At 35.4% G+C, this 21,004-nt stretch overlaps 1 protein-coding gene across 13 annotated transcripts in view; it reads right to left on the reverse strand.

The window, feature by feature from the left end:
* TRPC1 (transient receptor potential cation channel subfamily C member 1) overlaps positions 1–21,004 on the reverse strand; it is an 85,692-nt gene that overhangs the window by 62,218 nt on the left and 2,470 nt on the right. For 4 of the 13 annotated variants that reach the window (XM_055295160.2, XM_055295161.2, XM_055295167.2 and 1 more), the window contains exon 2: positions 10,962–11,116. The exons of 6 other annotated variants lie outside the window; for them this stretch is intronic. In XM_055295160.2, the coding sequence (XP_055151135.1) occupies positions 10,962–11,116 (155 nt within the window). Of the gene's footprint in view, positions 1–3,921; positions 4,024–10,961; positions 11,117–21,004 lie in introns of all 13 variants that reach the window. 3 more of the 13 variants (XM_063611295.1, XM_063611294.1, XM_055295159.2) reach the window with 2 other exon arrangements.

A 21,004-nucleotide genomic window follows, 5' to 3' on the forward strand; every position in this document is an offset into this window, starting at 1 on the left:
CCAAAGAACATTTTCCAGTACAGTATTTCATTTTAATCCTTTTTCTACTACACCCCCCTTTTAAGGACATCTTTGGCATAAACAGTAGGTATTCTAAGGACCAATGATTAAAAAGTGGTCATTAATATCTCCAAGATCAGGGACCCTTTTAATAATCCATAAGGCAAGATCTTTACATAGCCCAGAATCTTCAGAAAAAAATAATTCATGCACAGAATTTTGTATACAATTTAAGGAAGTTCATAGATTCTGTGTTCAAGTATTTTATTTTGCTAATTTACCATAAACATCTTTATGAAAAGAGCGTTCTCCAAATTTAGGACTATCTCATTAACATAAAAGCCCAGCAGCAGAATTATGGGTCTAAAGGCCATGAACAGTTTTTGTTTTTTTTTTTTTTGGCGGAGTCTCACTCTTTCGCACAGGCTGGAGCGCAGTGGCGCTATCTCGGCTCACTGCAAGCTCCGCCTCCCGGCCATGAACGGTTTTGAAGCTCTTGAAACATCCTGTTAAAGCCCTTTTAATAGTTTCTATTACCAATAATATAAGAAGGTGCCCATTTCACACTAAGACTCACCAGTCTTAGGCATGATCACTCCCAATTTATAGTGAAAAATACTATCATGAAATTGTAATTTAATGTCCTTTGATCACTGGTAAGTTTTAGTATTTTCTGATATACTTATCTGATTTTCCTCCTCTTTTATGACTAATTTGTTTATATCTTCTTATTTATTTATTGAGGACTTCAAATTAATGACTTTATTTAAAATTACAGAGAAACCTAAAACTAGCCCTTTTCCATCTTATCATTGCATTACTGGTTATAAAGAAGAAAAAAATATATTTAATCCCTTAAGAGAAAGGTGGTCCTCATGTTTCCTATGAAACATACTTAACTGTATGAAAAACATCACTAGATATGCATAAGATTAAAGTTCATAATTCCATTGTTCATAATATAATCTGTATACTATTAAATAAAAAACCTAAATTTGAAAGTCAATTGCCAAAAAGACAATCTGGCAAGCCAAGAATACAGAATGAATTCATTGAAATGCTAAAAGAATATTACCATTTCTGAAATGCTAAAGGAAACAATATTTTTCTTCTGCTTATAGCCAGTTTATATTCCCGCAGTTATTTAAAATATATAAAAATATTTAATATTGCCTCTCTAGAAGTAAAAGGGCTATCAAGATATGATCTTGGCTGGGCCTGTAATCCCAGCACTTTGGGAGGCCGAGAAGGGTAGATCACCTGAGGTCAAGAGTCCCAGACCAAACTGGCCAACATGGTGAAACCCCATCTCTATTAAAAATACAAAATTAGCTGGGCATGGTGGGATGCGCCTGTAATCCCAGCTACTCGGGAGGCTGAAGCAGGAGACTCACTTGAACCTGGGAGGTGGAGGTTGCAGTGACCTGAGATCACACCATTGCACAGCAGCCTGGGCAACAAAACAAGAGTGAAACTAAGTCTCAAAAAAAATAAAATAAAAGAAGGTATGATATTGCTGTCATTAAGTGCATTTAAATAAAGGCTGAATAATCTTTATTTGTTAGAGACAGAGTAGAAAGTGTTCTTTTTTTTTTTTTTTTTTTTTTTTTTTTTTTTTAGAAGAGTTTTGCTCTGTCGCCCAGACTGGAGTGCAGTGGCTCGATCTCAGCTCACTGCAACCTCCACCTCCAAGGCTCAAGCAATTCTCCTGCCTCAGCCTCCCAAGTAACTGGGATGACAGGTGCATGGCACCACGCCTGGCTAGTTTTTCTATTTTTAGTAGAGATAGGGTTTCTCCATATTGGTCAGGCTAGTCTCAAACTCCCAACCCCAGATGTTCCACCCGCCTCGGCCTCCCAGAGGTTATTTTACTAAGTAGGTGAGGACTGCCAACACTAAGATTTAATCGTTAGTGATAATAGTGATGAATAAAACCAGTCAATGGTTCCAGTACTCAACCACACTACATCCCACCATTCCCCCCAGGAAAGGAAATGGACTAAAAGGCTAGAAGATGGGACAGGTATACCAAAATATAATAATAACTGCAAGATAAGTGGCAGAAAATTGAATGGTATTTCAGATGTTTCTGATCCTTTGGATAGGGACTATATTCTTAGCCCTTTGTTCCTTATTCCTGTTGGTTTCTTTTTTTTTTTTTGAGACGGTGTCTCGCTCTGTCACGCGGGCTGGAGTGTGCAGTGGCGCAATCTCGGCTCACTGCAAGCTCCGCCTCCCGGGTTCACGCCATTCTCCTGCCTCAGCCTCTCCGAGTAGCTGGGACTACAGGCGCCCGCCACCACGCCCGGCTAATTTTTTGTATTTTTAGTAGAGACGGGGTTTCACCGTGGTCTCCATCTCCTGACCTCGTGATCCGCCCGCCTCGGCCTCCCAAAGTGCTGGGATTACAAGAGTGAGATTCCTGTTGGTTTCTTACCACCACTTAAACTAGATGGTACTATCCTCTGGAGAAAGTCACACTTTTGTAATAGTCTGAATGAGTAAGATTTTTCAGTTACTGTATAATAAAGTATGCAATTTAGCAGAACCTCTCACAGTTCTCAAACATGGCAGCGAGTCAACAACCAATTTATAATTCTTTCTTAAAACAATATTTTTCTTCTGCTTATAGCCAGCCTATATTCCCAGCAGTTATTTAAACTGCTTGTTTCACTGTATCGTCACCAATAATGAATGTTATCATGTTTAAAATTTGATAAAAAACAATAAAATTAGCATTTACTTAGTAGTGACTATCCTCCTAATTACAAAAGCAATAAAGAAAAATAAAAAGAGTACAAAAAAATCCATAATTTGGTTAGTCAAAGAGAGATGATGATTCTTAGGTAACATTTTGTTGCATTTCCACACAGTCCCTTTTCTACGTGTATTTTTAACTGTGGTATTTTAACCATAGTAAGTATTCCACTTACTATGTTATATTTTTCCATGTTCCTATTATTTTAAAAATACTGTTTTAATGATTGCATAATATTCCATTGTACATATATGTAATCATTTATATTTCCTATCTTCTATTTTGGAATGTTTAGATTATGTCACATGGGCTTTTAAAAATTACTACAAGTAAGATCACAACCAACATTTTTGTCCACATTTCTGACCATTTCCTTGATAAGTTCCCAGAGGAGAAAGCACTAAGTTAAAGCATATGAACATCTTTCTTATGACAGATCCTGCCAAAACATTTTCCACAATACCTGCCTCACTAGTAGCATATGAGACTGTAATACTCCCTTGCTATCAATGATTTTTTTAAATTTTCAACTTTAATAAGTAAATTTGGTAAGTTTAGTATCTTACTGTATTTGATTATCATTAAGATTTAACATTTTGTATTTTCTGCTATCTCTATGTCCTTTTCTGTTTTTGTCCAATATTAAGATTATTAACTTATGATATATGCTGCAAAGATATTTTGCCAGTTATTCATCTGCTTTCTAAATTTTGTCTGATGTTTGGATTCCAAAAATTTAACTTTTTTAACAGCAAAAACTGTGCCACTGTGAATGCACGTAAAGTCTTTCCACTCACGATCAGTTAAACATTCACCTACATTTTCTTCCAGTTTGTTGGTTTCATTGTTTACATTTAATTCTTATCTATCTGCAAACTAATCTATATTTTCAACATTACCTACAGAATATTTCAAACAGTAAATACTGGTCCACAGTGACAAAATTATGGAAATATCAACTAAATTTAAAAAGTTTTCCTGAAAGAAATACTAATTATTCCTGCAAGTGTCTACTTACTTTAAAGTAATATTTTACAGAGTGAGAAAAAAGATCTATTTTTGGAAAAAACAAAATAAATTTGAGGGAAGGAAAAAATCGCAATGGGGCAAGAGATCTATTTTGGTTTAAAAATCCAAATTAATAAATATTTAAGAGTACTAACTACTATAGTTGGTCTTGATGATCGTTTTGGTCGATGATTAAGTAGTATATCAACAGCTCCCACTACTTCAGAGTCGATTGCCACCAAAAGTGCATCTGCAGACTTCAAAAAAAAAAAAAAGTTAAAAATGAAAATGGAAGAAAAAAAGGTAAACTACTTCTTTTTACTAATTCATAAATAAAACTTTTTAAAAATTTTAAACTGTATTATATACAGTAATACTTTTCAAAAATTTTGACTGTACAAATAGTACATTTGCTTGCCTTAGGAGTATTTCTGTGTACAATACACACGTTTCTGTCCTGGTTTCAATGCATGAATTGGTAAAATAATGAATGTCTCATTGAAGGGATTATTAGCCTAACAGTGCTGATCCATGCAGCATTTAAAGTTGAAAATTTTTTTCAAGATCTTTACTCTTGAACTGTGGACCAAAAGAATCTTAACAATCCAAATCTATAAAAGAAACTGTCAAGAACTGTTACTATAGGTAAAGGATTGTTTTCAGTCTAATGAAAATGATTATCATCAATGCAAACAGGAATATGGGGAGAATATCTAAAGGTGAGAGCCTTCTGTTCTCATTTTTAAAACACATGGCTGACTAAAATGCTACAAATTTGACATTTATGAGCAATTTTATCAAGTATAAGCCACAAATAGGCTACCAAAGTTCATAGAGACTGGAGGGAGAAGTGACTTTATCATTCTACTCCCAATCTATAGCTCACTGTGAAGATTCGAAAGAGGAAAAAGTAAGGAGACTGAGGAAATGGGGACTTTTCTACTCTGTAACAAAGCCTATAGTCCTACTGGCAACTATAACATCAGGTTTTTGGATTTTTAGGGAAAAAAATAAAGGAAGAAGGAAAACATGGGGATAAATAATGATTTAATCTAAGAAAATGACCTGATTATTTTCAATCTGTACATTTTAACTGCTGTAATCTTCAATAACTATTTAAATCAATGTTCTTGCTCTTGGGAACAAAACTATATCGATCTTTAATATTGTTTGTAACTGAAAAGAGTAAAGTTTATATCCACTTTATCTGGATGTAAAAAATAGAACTAAAAGTGGCAGACTTTACTTGAATATCTAAAAATAGGACTATGCACCTCAAAAAAAAGGGTTGGAGTCCTCACTCAACCCTTAGGAATCATCTATGTTTTCCCACAGAAAAACTCCCCAACCAGATGGGAAATTTAACCCATTGTACTATCCCTTAAAACTTTCAGGGTCATTGAGCTGTGGCCTATGCTTTAAAGTCCTAGCATTATTATTCTGCTTTGCAAACATTTCTCTTCAGATTTTAGCATATTTAGTCAGTTGAAGGAAATGAACAAAAAGACTGGTATATCCATTACTACTAAATATTTCATTTATGATTTTTAGTTTTTTTTTTTGAGACGGAGTCTTGCTCTGTCATCCAGGCTGGAGTGCAGTGGAACAATCTCGGCTCACTGCAACCTCCACCTCCCGGGTTCAAGGGATTCTCCTGCCTCAGCCTCCCGAGTAGCTCGGACTACAGGTGCACACCACCACACCCGGCTAATTTTTGAATTTTTAGTAGAGACAGGGTTTCACCTTGTTGGCTGGGCTGGTCTCTAACTCCCAACCTCAAGAGATCCGCCCACCTCGGCCTCTCAAAGTGCTGGGATTACAGGCGTGAGCCACTGTGCCCGGCCTACGATTTTTAATTTTAACCAATACAGCTAACTATAGTAATGTCATTACTTTCAAAGTCAAACACCAGGCAACTTCAACAATCTGAAAAATAGTCATGGATTTAAAAACAGCAACATATTGAGCTGTCACAAAGAAACTCCATGGGTATTATTTCCCAAAAGAAACAGACCCAAGCATTCTGATTTAGAATTGTCTATAAATGATGAATATCTGGCTTTCCCAAGTATCCTTCAGATCTTTACTGAATAAAAGAATAGCTAGATTAAAACCAACAGCGTAGAGGGAAAGGAAGAAAGAATTACTAAAAGTTGACTACTGAAAAGATTAAATACCAGTACAGCAAAATCACTATCAATGTATAGCAGTCTAAAGCCACTTAATGTAAGGACAAACATGTTAATAGTTTCAGACCATATGAAGCAAAGTAAAATAATTACATTCTCAATTATTCCAACTAAGGATGGTAAAGTTAAATTATATTCAGATACATTACTTAGTAAGGAATAAAGATTTACATTAAATCTTTCAATGCTTAAAAGGATAAGCTTCAGCTATAAAAATATTCATTTACATTAAAATGTCTTGTAAATAAGGAGTTACCATTTACTTATTCTGCACAAATGGTATGTTATTTGATCAATCAATGGCAGTTATCAGGGAAATAAATGTTTTAAATTATTTTAAAAATAGTTATACAAAAAATCCTCACTAGTTTTGCTTTCCAATTTCTCAGATATTACACGATTCTTTATTAAAAGCTCTTCAATACATATACTTATTACATATTTATGAGATCATTATCTTCCTTCCTACCTTAGAATCTGTCTTTTCAACAATTCCCATACTCTTTCCTTTAAGCTCAGAGTAAAAAAGTTACTTATTTCCTTTCCAAAGCTACATTTTCCACCTTAGTATTCTTATTTGATGCTCTCCAGTCTTTAGAACTCTGGTCCTTCATTTGCAGAAATACCAGTCTCATCTCCTACCTCCCAGAACTTTAAATCCTTCCTCACTCTTTGCTAACTTGCTTACTAGCTCTTTGCTAACTTGACTTAATTCCATCTTTCTCTTACCACTCAAGTTTCCTTCTTCCTTTCACTGTGTCAAACTTTGCAAATCAAAGTGTATCATTTCTCCAATTCTACTGATGCCAGTTTCAAAATCCAGTTACTTTTTCTACCTTCTAATTTTTCTTAATTTCTAAGCAATATGTTAAAAACTGTTCTTTTGGCTTTCACAATGCTGCATTATCCTAACTGCCTCTGATATCTTCAACAATTCATTTGGTCTTTAATGAAACTCTTTCCATGTAATGCTCTTTATTAAATGTAGATGTTTCCTTAAGAATGAATCTGCACCAGCCCTTTGCTCTTCTCCATGATTTCACCTACTCTCACAATGGTGATGGGCATTCCCATGGCCATGACTGCTTACTGTATCTCTTTAGCCTGATCTCTCCCTAGAAATATAATGTTCATCTCTGTTTGTCTGATGAGGACTGCCTGATATCTGCCAAATCAACAAGGATAAAACTGGAATTCACATTCCCTTGCCCCAAGCTTTACTTAGCTTCTGAACTTAATGTTTTCCTTTCCTCCTTCTCCTAGTCACCCACGTTTAAGATTTCCAAATCATCCTGGACTCCTTCTCAATTTCCCACTCCAAATCAAAATATTCACTAAGATTTGTCAATTCCTCACAGTGGTCTCCAACCTTTTTGGCACCAGGGACTGCTTTCATAGAGCAGGCAGGGAGATGGTTTCGGATGAAACTGTTCCACCTCAGATCATCAGGCATTGGTTAGATTCTCATAAGGAGCCTGCAACCTAGATCCCTTGCATGTGCAGTTCACAATAGGGTTCGTACCTCTATGAGGATCTAATACCATCACTGACCTGACAGGAGGCAGAGCTCAGGCAGTCATGATCGCTCACCTGCGGCTTACCTCCTGCTGTGCAGCCCAGTTCCTAACAGACCGTGGAACCATATAGGCCATGGACCCGTATCTGCCTTTTTCCACCTCTTCTTATAGCCACTGTATTTCTTACAGCACTGTTCCAGTTCAAGCCTTAACCTCTTCATATGTAGGTTACTACAAAAACTGTTCACATAGGCTATAGCCTTTCCCACTTTCCATTTCCCAATCTATACTAAATTCAGCCACTAGATTCATCTTTCTAAAATACCACTGGACACATCACATCCTTTCTTGAAAATCATGTAATGATATCCCCTATTATATAAAACCCAAATTCCTTATTCTGGCATTCAAGGCCCTTTGTATCCATTTTGTTTTAATTATTTTTCCTAATTCCTACTACTCCCCAACCCAACTGTTTTGTTCAAAAATGCTAAATCAATTCACTGTCTCAAAAATATACATTGCACATGGCTCTGTTTACATCCTTCTCCACATCCCCTGTTACCTACCTGTCTTTACATGTTTGAGAGTAGGTTAGCATAATAGGTAAGACCATGGATTCTGGAGCCAGAACCTAAGTTCAAATTCCAGGTCTGCCATTTACAGAGTGACTTTGGGCAAGTTACTTAACCTTTTTTACCTCAGTTTCCTCCTCTATAAAATGGGGACAATAATAATATCTAGGCCGGGTGCAGTGGCTCGCACCTGTAATCTCAGAACTTTGGGAGGCCAAGGTGGGTGGATCACCTGAGGTCAGGAGTTCGAGACCAGCCTGACCAACATGGAGAAACTCCATCTCTACTAAAAATACAAAATTAGCCGGGCGTGATGGTGCATGCCTATAATAATCCCAGCTACTTGGGAGGGTGAGGCAGGAGAATCGCTTGAACCCAGGAGGCAGAGGTTGCAGTGAGCCGAGATCATGCCACTGTACTCCAGCTGGGCAACAAGAGCGAAACTCCATCTCAAAAAATAATAATAATAAAATAATATCTAACTCATCCCTGAATTTAATTTGAAGATTAAATTCAAATCCCCATGTTGTGAAGATTAAGTAAGTGAACATATTTAAGGTTCCTGGCAGAGAGTAGTATTATATATATGTTAGCAATTATTAATATTTCAAGGCTGAGTCAACTGATACTTTTCCAATGAAATCTTTCTTGATAGCCCCAACCTATTCTATATTTCTAAATAATGTATATCAAACCACAAAAGTTTAAACATAAAATAGGGTTTCTCAATAGCAGCACTACTGAAATTTTGGGCCAAATAATTTTTTGTTGTGGGGACTGTCTTGGGTATTGTAGGAGCCTCTACCCACTAGATAACAGTAGTAACCTGCCCTCCAATTGTGAAACCAAACTATCTTCAGACATTGCCAAATGTCCCCTTATGGTGACAAAATCATTTGGTTGAGAACCACTGATATAGCACAAGATACACGAAAGCTCTTATAAATGCAAAGCAATATAAAATGGTCAAGTATTATTACCACTCAACACTTACCAAATATACCTTTGTATTACTTAATTTACTTGTAATTCATACATACTTTAATTGTCCAATTTGTCTTAAAGATCCTATCACACAGAACCCATGTTTTACTTATTCATTTCCACAATCACACCCAACCAAAGGCCCTGGACATTTGTGGACTGATAAAATAAGACACAGGTAACCTGGACAGAACACAGTGAACTAGAAAGAGCATGAGATTTGCAATCAGAAGATTAAATTCAAATCTTAGTCTTGTCCTTACTAATTTTAGAACTTTGGGAAATTCATTAAAGTCTATGAGCCTCAGTTTTCTAATCTATAAAATGTAACATCTATATAGGTTGACTGTGATGTCCGAATGTGATCAAGTATATGAAAACACCAAGTATACTGCAAAACTATTACATGTATATAACCATGTGTAAAAAGACAAAACTATAATACCATAGTAATTCTTTTATCCAGAATCAGTGTATAAATTTTTTTCTACCCTTATTTTCTAGGTAACTGAAGCTTATGCCTTTAAGTGTTTAATTTTAAAATTTAAACTATCTTGATGGAAGTCTTCTGCTTTTGTGTTTTACAGACACACAAACACACATACACAAACACACATATATACAGTCTTTCTTCTAAAACAATAGGTACTGAATATAATTTAACTCTTCCTTACTGACTCTGTGCCATTGTTATAAGCCTTAATTATCATCCTAACATACAGCTCCCTCAGAGAATATCACATATGTAATGCTGTTGACCTCTGTTAAACAGTGTCGGAGGTACCACTCCTCATTTTATTCCACTGCAGCTCTCATGCCCCTTCCATTGTCCCTCAGATTCTCTATGGATTAGAAATTAATTATGTTAAAATGGAACCTAAAATGAGAAAAAATAGACTCTGATGGAGGACTCCTGTAACTAAAGTTCATAAATTTAATTTGTAAACTTCATGGCAGCAAACCACTGGCTGCTCAGAGGTACTTTCCACTTACTTTCTGCTTCTCAGTTGTGGTCTGGATAGCTGAAGTTGCTGGGTAAGCAATTTTTTTTTACTCCAAACATATACATGGAGACAGTACCACATGTTGTTTTATACATACATACATACATATGTATATATAAAATAGCAATGTACATAGAATTACGCTACTTATATTCAGAAAATCTGCTGCGAATGTCTCCTGAAGCCACTCAAAAAAAAAGTGCCTCATTAAGAAAAAAAAAAGAGGTAGAATTAATGTGCCAAGTCCCATCATAAGCAAACCAAAAAGGAAAGGAAAATATTATCAAATTTCCTTCAGAATCTCTAGATTGAATTCATTCAAGACTTACACGCATGCCTGTTTTTCTACCCAAACTGATATGAAGTAGGAAGGTCTACCTTTTATAGATGGATAAAAATCATTCATCTTTAGATAAAAACAAACATTAAGTTTCAAACAAAAAAATAAAATTTAATAAAACTTAGGAGAAAACTAAAGTCAAACTGAAAACTGTTTTGAGGCAGGAACATTTTGTTGATGTGTCTGTAACTAATATGGGCCAGAAAAAAACTATTCCTCTGACACTTCCAGAGTATTTGTACTATTTTAGATATATAATATAGTGTTAACACAGGTAATGAAAACAAAGTCATCTTTATTAAGTCATGATAATTTACCTCTATCAGATGTGGGGAAAATGACATTTGGGAGGAAGAAGATAAATCAATTCAAAATATACTTTTCAAAAAGTTTTTTTTGGTTTGTTTTGAAAACTTTTAGTACCTTAAAACCAAATAAAAGATGAAAGACAGAAGGAGAGTAAGAGAGATAAAGAAAGAAAAAGAAAGGAAGGAGGAAAAAGAAGAAAGAAAACAAGAAGGGAAGAAAGCATGGCATATCTAACAGCACTTAGAAGTTAACTGGATTAAATTATCTAGCCTTGTACCTGACAACCGTAGTCCAAAAGAAGCTGCAGTATATCCAAGTTTTCGTTTTCAATAGTTATGGTAACAGCATTTCTCCCAAGCACATCTACGCAATTTATGTTCAAGTCACCTGAACTGTTTTCCTCCAAAATCTTTTTAACCATATAATAGTCACCTAAATAACAATATACAAACATAATTTAATATCCATGACATACCAAGGATGACTGTAAAGAAAAACTTAGCTTGTTGAATTAAAAGATTAAAAGCCTAAACTCATTTTTGTATATGAAGATGTACACAGAGAATGTGAACATTTCCTTGATGAAAATTTATACCTTAATAAAATAATACATACATCAGCAGCAGACATAAAAAGTGGAAAAATTTTAAATGTACAGAATAAAATAAAAATTATTAGTTTAAAATTAATAACTGAATGATCATAAGAGGAGAAACTTTTGGAAGATATTTAAAGCAATTTAATAAAGGATGCCCAAAGGCACAGACTGGATGCTAGAAAAATTAGATGGAAAAAGCTTAAAGAATTAAGTTTTATACCTCAAATATACATAGATATTTACTTACACAACATAGAGTTAAAAATGAGATCTAGTAATAAGTACAGGATATTATAAAGAGGTTTTACAGGAGAAAACATACTTTGGAAAAGCAGTATAAATACATATATATTCAAGGATATGTATAGTAAAGGAAAGATGTCTGAAAATCCTCTTCCCTACTTCCCACTCTCCCAACCCACACACACACACACACACACACACACACACACACCCCATCTCATTAATGAAGCTGATTAGATTAAATGGCCAGGGAACATTCAGTTCACAAAACCCTTAAGGCAGGACTAGGATTAGTGCCTGACTTGTTAGGAACAGGCAAATTGCCTTCCGTGTGACTGTAGCCCACAACAAAACAGTTGTCCCATGTGAGGAAATGACAACAATTACAGCAGTAATTATTTTCAGCAAGGCCCCACCGTATTTGTCTGCTGACCAGATGGTACAGGAATATGGGGAATAAATCAAAAGAGAAATACTAATTAAATAGAGAAAAAAAGCCAAGGGGGGCTTTGCTTGTTTCGTTTCATTTGACTTGTTAAACAATAGATAAATAAGCCATTTTAAGTGATGTGCAAATATAGTTGCTCATTACAAGTCTATAAATAAACAGGGAAAGAACAATCAGCATAGAAAATAGAAAAAGAAATGATTTCATGACACAGAAAAAGAAAATACTGAAACTGGGCTAAATAAGTGAGTAAGAAAGACAGGTAACAGATTTTATTTGTTAAAATTTCAAATAAATTTGCTACTATTTTTAATCTATGGCCTTAAACTCCCTGCCTCACACATACAACTTCTTTTGAAGGAAGCTGAGTGATAGTTTTCTTGACAACGTATTTCCTTAGGTCCCTCGAGAAGAAAACTAGTCACAAAAAGAAATATTTTCCCCATAGTACTAGTAGTTAATAGTTAGACACAAATGCTCCCTGAGAAAACCTTATCACACAGACACTTCACAAAGTGATACTCTAAGTTACAAGTTGAACCAATAGTGACCAAAGATAGACCAGTGAAAATTTATGGCTATTACTGGAAAGTGATATTTAAAATCTTATTTCAGGTGAATCTATTTCAACAACTTAGTAGAATGCTACACATAAAAATTCTGCTATATTTTGTTATCGTGATGTATCTAGGTGAGGAGTAATTTTTTATTTATTCTGCTTAGGACTTTGAAATTTTTTTTTAATTTTTATTTTTTATAGAGATGAGGTCTCACTATGTTGCCCAGGCTTGTCTCAAATTCCTGGCCTCAAGCAATCCTCTTGCCTCGGCCTCCAAAAGTGCTGGGATTACAGGCATGAGCCACCACATCTGGCCTAGGCTTTCTAAATCTAAGGACTTCTACCCTTCATTAGTTCTTCAGTATTTTCAGTCATTATCTCTTCAAATATTGCTTCATCTCCGTATTACTTTTTCTATTTCTTCCACTCACTTATTTCTCCTTTAGCTTCCATTCACATTCCTCCTTTAACCCATTCACTGATTTCTTAAAAATTTAATGACTATTTTTTATTTGCATAAGTTTTACCGGATTTCTTGCCAACTCTCTTGTTTTCTTATGTTTTCATTTCCTTATTTTAACTTTTTCATCATTTTAAACATAATTATTTTATAGTCTCTGTATGACAGTTTAATTATCTGAAAGGAGTACTAATTTGAACCCCAAGACAACAAGAGGCAGGACCATGGTTATGTATTCTTAAAGGAGTCTTATTTTTACCCTTATTCAGAGCCCAGAGTAACACAAACAAGTCTCCATGTGCTGATAGATTGGTTTTTCTCCTCATCTACCTCTTTGCTGAGGTACAGTCCTTTAAGGATCCTGGTTTTATGCTTAGATGTTGAATCCAACTCCTCACTTTGTACAGTCTCCAGGCCTTGTAACCTGTTCTCATATGGGCATTAAGACTCAAATCCCTGCAATGCCCAGAACAGTAACTCTTATCCCCACCCATGGAGCAGCCATAGTGTCAGTTCACAAACTCCTGTTTTTCAGTTTTTTCTTCACTTTTGTATCTTGGCTGTTTCCTGTACTTTCTTGAAAGCTCGGCTGTTCATGTAACTGGATGTTCATTATATTTTAGCTATAATTTCTAGGTGATTTGAAGAAGAAAGGTTTTCAGATTATCTAATGAAACATATTGCTAGAGACAGAAAAGTAGGAAGAGCTACATAAATAAATCCTTATGACATTTTATAAATTTCAGGTATAGCAAACAGACAAAAATAATTGCTACATGTTTGAAAGTTTAGATTGCTGCTAAAAAGGAAAGTACATTACAAATATCACATATTCCAGCTTTAAAGTTTTTGTTTTGTTTTTAAGACAGAGTCTTGCTCTGTCACCCAGGCTGGAGTACAGTGGCACCATTCGGCTCACTGCAACCTCTGCCTCCTGGGTTCAAGTGATTCTCCTGCCTCAGCCTCCTGAGTAGCCGGGATTACAGGCGCCTGCCACCATGCCCGGCTAATTTTTGTATTTTTAGTAGAGATGGGGTTTCACCATGTTGGCTAGCCTGGTCTCAAACTCCTGACCTCAAGTGATTTGCCGGCCTTGGCCTCCCAAAGTACTGAGATTACAGACATGGGCCACCGTGCCCAGCCCTAGGGTTTCAAAGATTATTTCTATTGTAGTCAAGGAGCTATCCAAGAAAGAAAGAAAATCCCTAAAAATCAAAACCAAATAAATAATTTTCATCCCTAAAAATAAAAAAGTTCCACCCTGCTACAGCTAACACAGTCATGCAAATGAAAAATCACGTTATAGTCACAGAACCTATAGGAAACCGAGAGTGGTTGCTAAGCATTTCAGAGAAGTTTATATTTGCAATTCATTTAAAACAATGTACTATGTAAAAAAAAAAAAAAGACGAGAACAGTCTTAATTTTTAGGATGAGTATATATGTAAAAAGAGGTTAGAAAACTTAAAATAGACAGCAAGAAGCTAGTTATAGAACAAGGACTACAATTCAAAATGCCTGTGTATGACAGACAAATATATAAACACCATTCATTTTATACTGAAGTTGCTTTCAAGAGTTACATCTTTTGCCTTTTAAAAAATATAACACATAGAAGGAAGTGCAACATAATCTGTTTACTTTTTTGGCTAGATGGTAGTCTTTTTCAGTGAAGGAAAAAGAAACCATTTTCAATCAATTCCACAGGGAGTATACCAATTCAACAGCACGTCTTCTTAGCCCCCTCTCTAAAATACCTCCCATAATCATCTACTTGTCTCCATGTATACTGCTACCCGCAGTCCAGACTCCCATGATCTTCCTCCTGGACTCGGCAATAGCTGCTTAACTAACACAGCTGCTGACCAAGATTCTCTCCTTGACCGAACTCTAGTCAGGCTTTTCTGAGCCCTTCTCCACAAGGCCTCCACCTTGGCCCATATAAACTTGAACAAAACACTAAGTGCTTCTAACAGCTGAAGGCCAGATCCCTAGGATGACCCTAGCCCCTCTTAAAATGCCTGCCCAAGAAAACTCAAAGCTGACATAAAAATTTACTTTTGTTCCAGCCAACACCTGAAGACAGGGCCCCTATCTCCCAGCCTCCAGGGAGGGTAGGAGCCTAACTCCTTAAGTGCCATTAGCAAACTCAGGTGGGTTTCACATGGACCAACTCCCCAAGCCCTGTATTTTGTAATTTTTCACTTCCCTGACTCCACTGAGCCCACACTCACCCCCTTCCTTGTTTACTCTTTTCCCTATTGCAACTTATATTACTTATTAATACCTTATACTGTAGCACAGGGGTCAACAAAGTTTTCTGAAAAAGGGTTAGATAGTAAATATTTTAAGCTTTGTGGGCCATGCACTCTCAGTCACAACTACTCAACTCTGCCCTTTCAACACAAAGCAGCCATAGACCATATGTAAACAAATGATAGTGGATGTGTTCTAAGAAAATTTTGTTTATGGACACTGAAATTGGAATTTTATAGACTTTTCATGTGTTATGAAATTTTTTTTAACCATTTGAAATATAAAATGTAAAAAACTAGTTTTAGCTCTAAGACCTCACAAAATAGGCAGATATGGTCTGTGGCCCATAGTTTGCTCACTCCTGCTCTAGCCCCACCCTTTAATCCACTCTGCACTCCACAGCTAGTTATTGGTTAAAAATTCAAAACAGGCCGGGCGCGGTGGCTCATGCCTGTAATTCCAGCACTTTGGGAGGCCGAGGCAGGCGGATCACGAGGTCAGGAGATGGAGACCATTTTGGCTAACACGGTGAAACCCCGTCTCTACTAAAAATACAAAAAATTAACCGGGCATGGTGGGGGGCACCTGTAGTCCCAGCTACTTGGGAGGCTGAGGCAGGAGAATGGCGTGAACCCAGGAGGCGGAGCTTGCAGTGAGCCGAGATCACGCCACTGCACTCCAGACTGGGTGACAGAGCGGGACTTGGTCTCAAAAAAAAAAAAAATTCAAAACATATCAAGCTTACAACCTTCGTGATTTTCTATCACACTTAAAATAAAGGCCAAATTTTTACTGTGGCCTACAAAGCCCTATAGGACTCAGTTAGACCTTGTTACCATTCCGAATTCATCTTGTGCCTCTCTACGGCTCAGCCAATGATCATTCCAAACCAATGTTTTCCAAACTGCAGGTTGCAACCCATTAACAGTCATGAAGTCAATTTAGTGAGTCCCAATCAGCAATTTTAAAAAAATGAACTATTATACAAAATACCAGAGTGATCCCATAGATCCTTAGCAACAAATTTACTCTGGCCAACTGTAATAAACCCTTGAGAAATACAATGGAGAAATGTTACAATACTGATTAAGAACAGGTGATTCCACCTCTTCCTCATTAGTATCTCATTTGATTTTATGGCAAAGAGTATTAATGTTGTTCAGTTTAATTTTATATTAACCAAATTTGAAGTTAGTTGTGAAGTGTGAGAGAATTTAATGTCAAAAAATTTGTAAAGCTTTTCAAACCAAGTTTCCGAAACAAACTTGAGTGTGGCAATCGCAACGTTCTAACTGAAATATTACAAATTATGCTTAAAACAAAGTTTTATTAAGAGGAAAAAGAATGATGATGTGAAAAAATACAAAGATATGATCAAGTTCAGTTGCTGGATCTGGAAATATAAATGACAATACTGATAAAAATGTTAACTGACATCAAACTTCAAATTAGTTTGAACCAAATTCTAAAAAAGAAAAAAAAAACCCATGCAGACTTTTTACAGTGAAAATGATTTAAAATGTAGCTTTGTCAAATGTGCAAAACTTGTATTACAGACCCCAATGTATTTATAACCATATTATTGTAAATGAAACCTTCAAAATTAAAGATACTAAAAAACATGGTAGGCTAAACTGTTTATAACACTTTGAATATTTTTGTAAAAAGACAATTATTACCATAATTTCTTAGTTGCTTATGAATCTTAATGAGGACTATTAATAATAATGAATATCATTTGGCAAAAGAGCAAAGATTCACACTGCTGCCGAAGATAATTATACTATAGCACAGAAGGTAATGCTGATTTTTTCATAGTAAATCAGTTGATAAAAATTATAAACAGCATATTCTTTATTAGAATAGTCAAAAGCAATGTTTATTTTGTAGTTAGAGTCTGATAAATGACATGAGATCCCATTCACAATGCTGTTGTGAGTTGTTTAAAACTTTTAGTTTATATCAGGTTTATATCAGGTTGTTGCAACACAGTCTCAGAAAGGATTTATTGTGTTGCTTAAATTTAATCTCATATATATTTGAATTATACATATTTATAAAACTAGGAAAATATATTACTGGCCAATATGTTAACCTGGAAAAACATATTTTTAAAAATTAACAGAAGCTATTAATAACAGTGCCAGTCACCCCCACTTTATACATAACAAAGCTTTGGCATCCAAAGAAATCTACTGAGTCTCATGACTATATTGATACAGTGCTGGAATTCTTTTAGTCCTTATCATTCATCTAGGCTCCTAAAAGTCATTACTTAATCATATCTTAGTGATAACTTTTGAAATCTTCATTACCTATTCAACTACTGATCTTAAATCTTAAATTTCTCAGTATCATTAAATTTGGAAGAGTTAGCAATGAAGAAGATATTTACAGCACTGGCAGCAAGGAAGAAGAGGAATTATTAGGTTACAATAATACCTATATAATAAAATTTAAACTTTTCACACTCTTCCTCCAAGTCTGTATACAAGGTATAGCTAGGAGTCTGGCTTGGGTTACATTTTTTTTAACTGCCCAGATAAAAGACTGACTGTGTACAAGTAATATCCCATCCTCCAAATCACATATAGGCCATTTAAGTTAAATTGAGCACTTGCTTCTTCCCTTCAAACAGATACATTTCATACAAACATACTTTTGTTTCCTTACTTCTCCTCACTACAGCACAAGAGAGCGTCTCCATTAAAGAATATTCTCCTAAAGGATAGGGATGTACTCAGTACTTTCTTGATAAAGCACTTTCGCAGTGCCTTAACACAATTAACAGCTTGGTAAGTATAGTTTGATTGTGACTTATAGAAAAAGAGCGGCAAAGTTGCGTGATCACTATAAAGAATGATCAGTATCATAGAACTACCAGGCAGCTAGCTGCTGAATTACTCATCTGTTAGAGATAAATTATCCACTAAGATTTTCGCAGTTTGAGTCTTTTGTTGCTGTTGTTAAAGTATCACTGAACCGTTCCCTATGGCAATGTTTTTCAACTATTACATTCTAAAACTTTGGTTATTTGAAAAGCTTTCCTATATAAAGTACATAAATGCTATGTCTATGATGATTTGTGAAGTGTTTATAGAATGCTGCCTACAATACCCTCTTTACCATTTCATTTCTGCAAAGTTTTTTCCTCACAGCACATACCTCCTTACATTAGGTGCCCCATTGTCAAAATAACACTTCACACCAATACTCAGTACTCTGCATTTTTTGTTTCTTCCCACCACCATCCTCTCTAATACCAGACTTCAAAATCTCTTCTCAAATAGGTAAAAAAATTTTAAAGGCCCATTATATATAAATAAGGTGTTCAAAAAACAGCAGCTTAATATTACTTCTCTCAGAAATGTTGCACTTTTTTCTTCTGACTCTGGCTTCTCTCTGGAGTTGTTGCACATTTTTAAAGCATCCTTAGCCCAAAGGTACACAAAGCTTATGGAGAAAGTCAGTCATCAGGCCAGGCACGGTGGCCCACGCCTATAATCCCAGCACTTTGGGAAGCCGAGGCGGGTGGATCACTCAAGGTCGGGAGGTTGAGACCAGCCTGGCCAACATGGTGAAACCCCGTCTCTACTAAAAATACAAAAAAATTAGCCGGGCGTAGTGGTGGGCACCTGTAATCCCAGCTACTCAGGAGGCTGAGGCAGGAGAATTGCTGGAACCCGGGAGGCAGAGGTTGCACTGCACTCCAGCCTGTGCAACAAGAGAAACTCCATCTCAAAAAAAAAAAAAAAAAAAAGAAATACAGTCATCAAAACATTTTTCCTTACAACATAGCAAATCTTACCACAAAGGTGACACAGGACACTGAGACTAGGCTGAACCCAGTGATAAAGATGAAAATCTGCCCTCTCCATCCCTCCCTCTAACCCCATGCTGAAATTTCAAGAAGGGGCTTCTGACTCATTTACTGCACATCAGATTTCCTGAAAATACTCTCCATGGAGAGTTGGCAGGGACTGAATCATTTCATACTTTCTTTCCTGCACATGAACTGGTTAATGATCATCAGCAAATCAAACAGTTTATGCAGGTTTATATTTACAAATATATACTAAAAGCTACCATCTACTCAACAGGTTTTTTTCTTAGAGGAAAATTAACATGAATTACACTTAGTTTAGGTGTTTTCTAAATAAACTTATTTACCCTTTCTGCTGTTAACAGACCTGAGGGACACCATAGGTACCTACAAATAAAAGAGGCTCATTATGACACTAATTCTCAATGAGAGAGGACAAAGCCATGGCTGTAAGAATCACTACTTAATTTTTCATATTTCTTAATTTATACATATTTAAATTTCATATTACTTAATTTATACATATTTATACATATAAATGTATAATGTATAAATTTATACATATTTATACATATAAATGTATAATGTATAAATTTATACATATTTATACATATAAATGTATAATGTATAAATTTATACATATTTATACATATAAATGTATAATGTATAAATTTATACATATAAATATGTATAAATTAACATATTTATAGTCAGCTCTTCTTTCAATTAAGTTTTACCTCTGAATTATAGCTTTCTATCTCTAGAAAGAACATGAGTGTACTTTCTGAGAATTTTATCTGGGGGGCCTAGACTTCACTTTATATATTGCTGGCACAGGAACTTTCAATTAAGGCTTTCCTTTACAAAGAAAGGATTCAATGTTACCTCTGAGATGATTCTCACCCACTGTGAAGATCACTAACAGCTATTACTAAGTGGCCACTACCTGGATCAGCAGTTGCCTAAATCTACCGAACTTATTTACATAAAAGCCAGCTATCACAAACTATCTTTCCTACATTTTTTGTGTACTCTTTAATCTGTATACATCTTTCAAAGGGCCACCCATCCACTAACATATACATATCCATCTCATCTCCACAATTTTTGCTTTAGGAATTCCTCAATTTTTCCTAAGAAGAATATGTTATGAACATTTTGCATATGTAGAACAAGAATGCTACATGAAAAGAATGAGACACTCTAGAACACCATAGATACTCTAGAGTTGATTTACTCTGGTGCTACTGAAGTACCATGCTTGCTTTTTATCCTTCATTGAACAAATGTAATACACAGAAATCAAAGTTTATAAAGCATCCATATAAAGAAAATTTAATTTCAACTAGTAAGTCCAAATATGGATGTGTCTTTTCTGACACAAATGATGTTCACTCATTCAACTACAACCAGATCTATATAACGTAGTGGTTAAGAGTGCAGGCTCAAGATAAATGCCAGTTCTACTATTTTCTAACCAATGTAACCTTGGGCAAGTAATTTTGAAATTTTGCTAAGCCTCATTTTCCTCATCTACAAATTGAGGACAACAACAGATCTGGCTCATGGGGTTGTGGGGTTTAAATGAAATCCTCTATGAAAAGCATGAACACTCGACCCCAATAGCTGCTTTAGTGAATGTTTAACATTTGGTCTGAGGAAGGCTCCAATGTAATGGTGGAAGCCATAGCTACTTCAGGAAATTGTTCACTTTTAGATTGGCTTAGGTAACATTTTAAAAAGTTTAACAATATTAGCAAATACAAACACGTAATCAAAAGAATATTCCTGTAACTCACTTTTTAAATGTAAATGTACCCCATAAGTATGCGTAAGAATTATGCTATTTTTCCAAATCTAACTCAAGAAGTTGTTTAGACATACCTGAAACAGAAAATTCTTATTTTAGCTCACTTGTTCTAAAAATTTCTAA

This window comes from Symphalangus syndactylus, chromosome 10 (assembly GCF_028878055.3).
Source record: "Symphalangus syndactylus isolate Jambi chromosome 10, NHGRI_mSymSyn1-v2.1_pri, whole genome shotgun sequence".
Classification (NCBI taxonomy): domain Eukaryota; kingdom Metazoa; phylum Chordata; class Mammalia; order Primates; family Hylobatidae; genus Symphalangus; species Symphalangus syndactylus.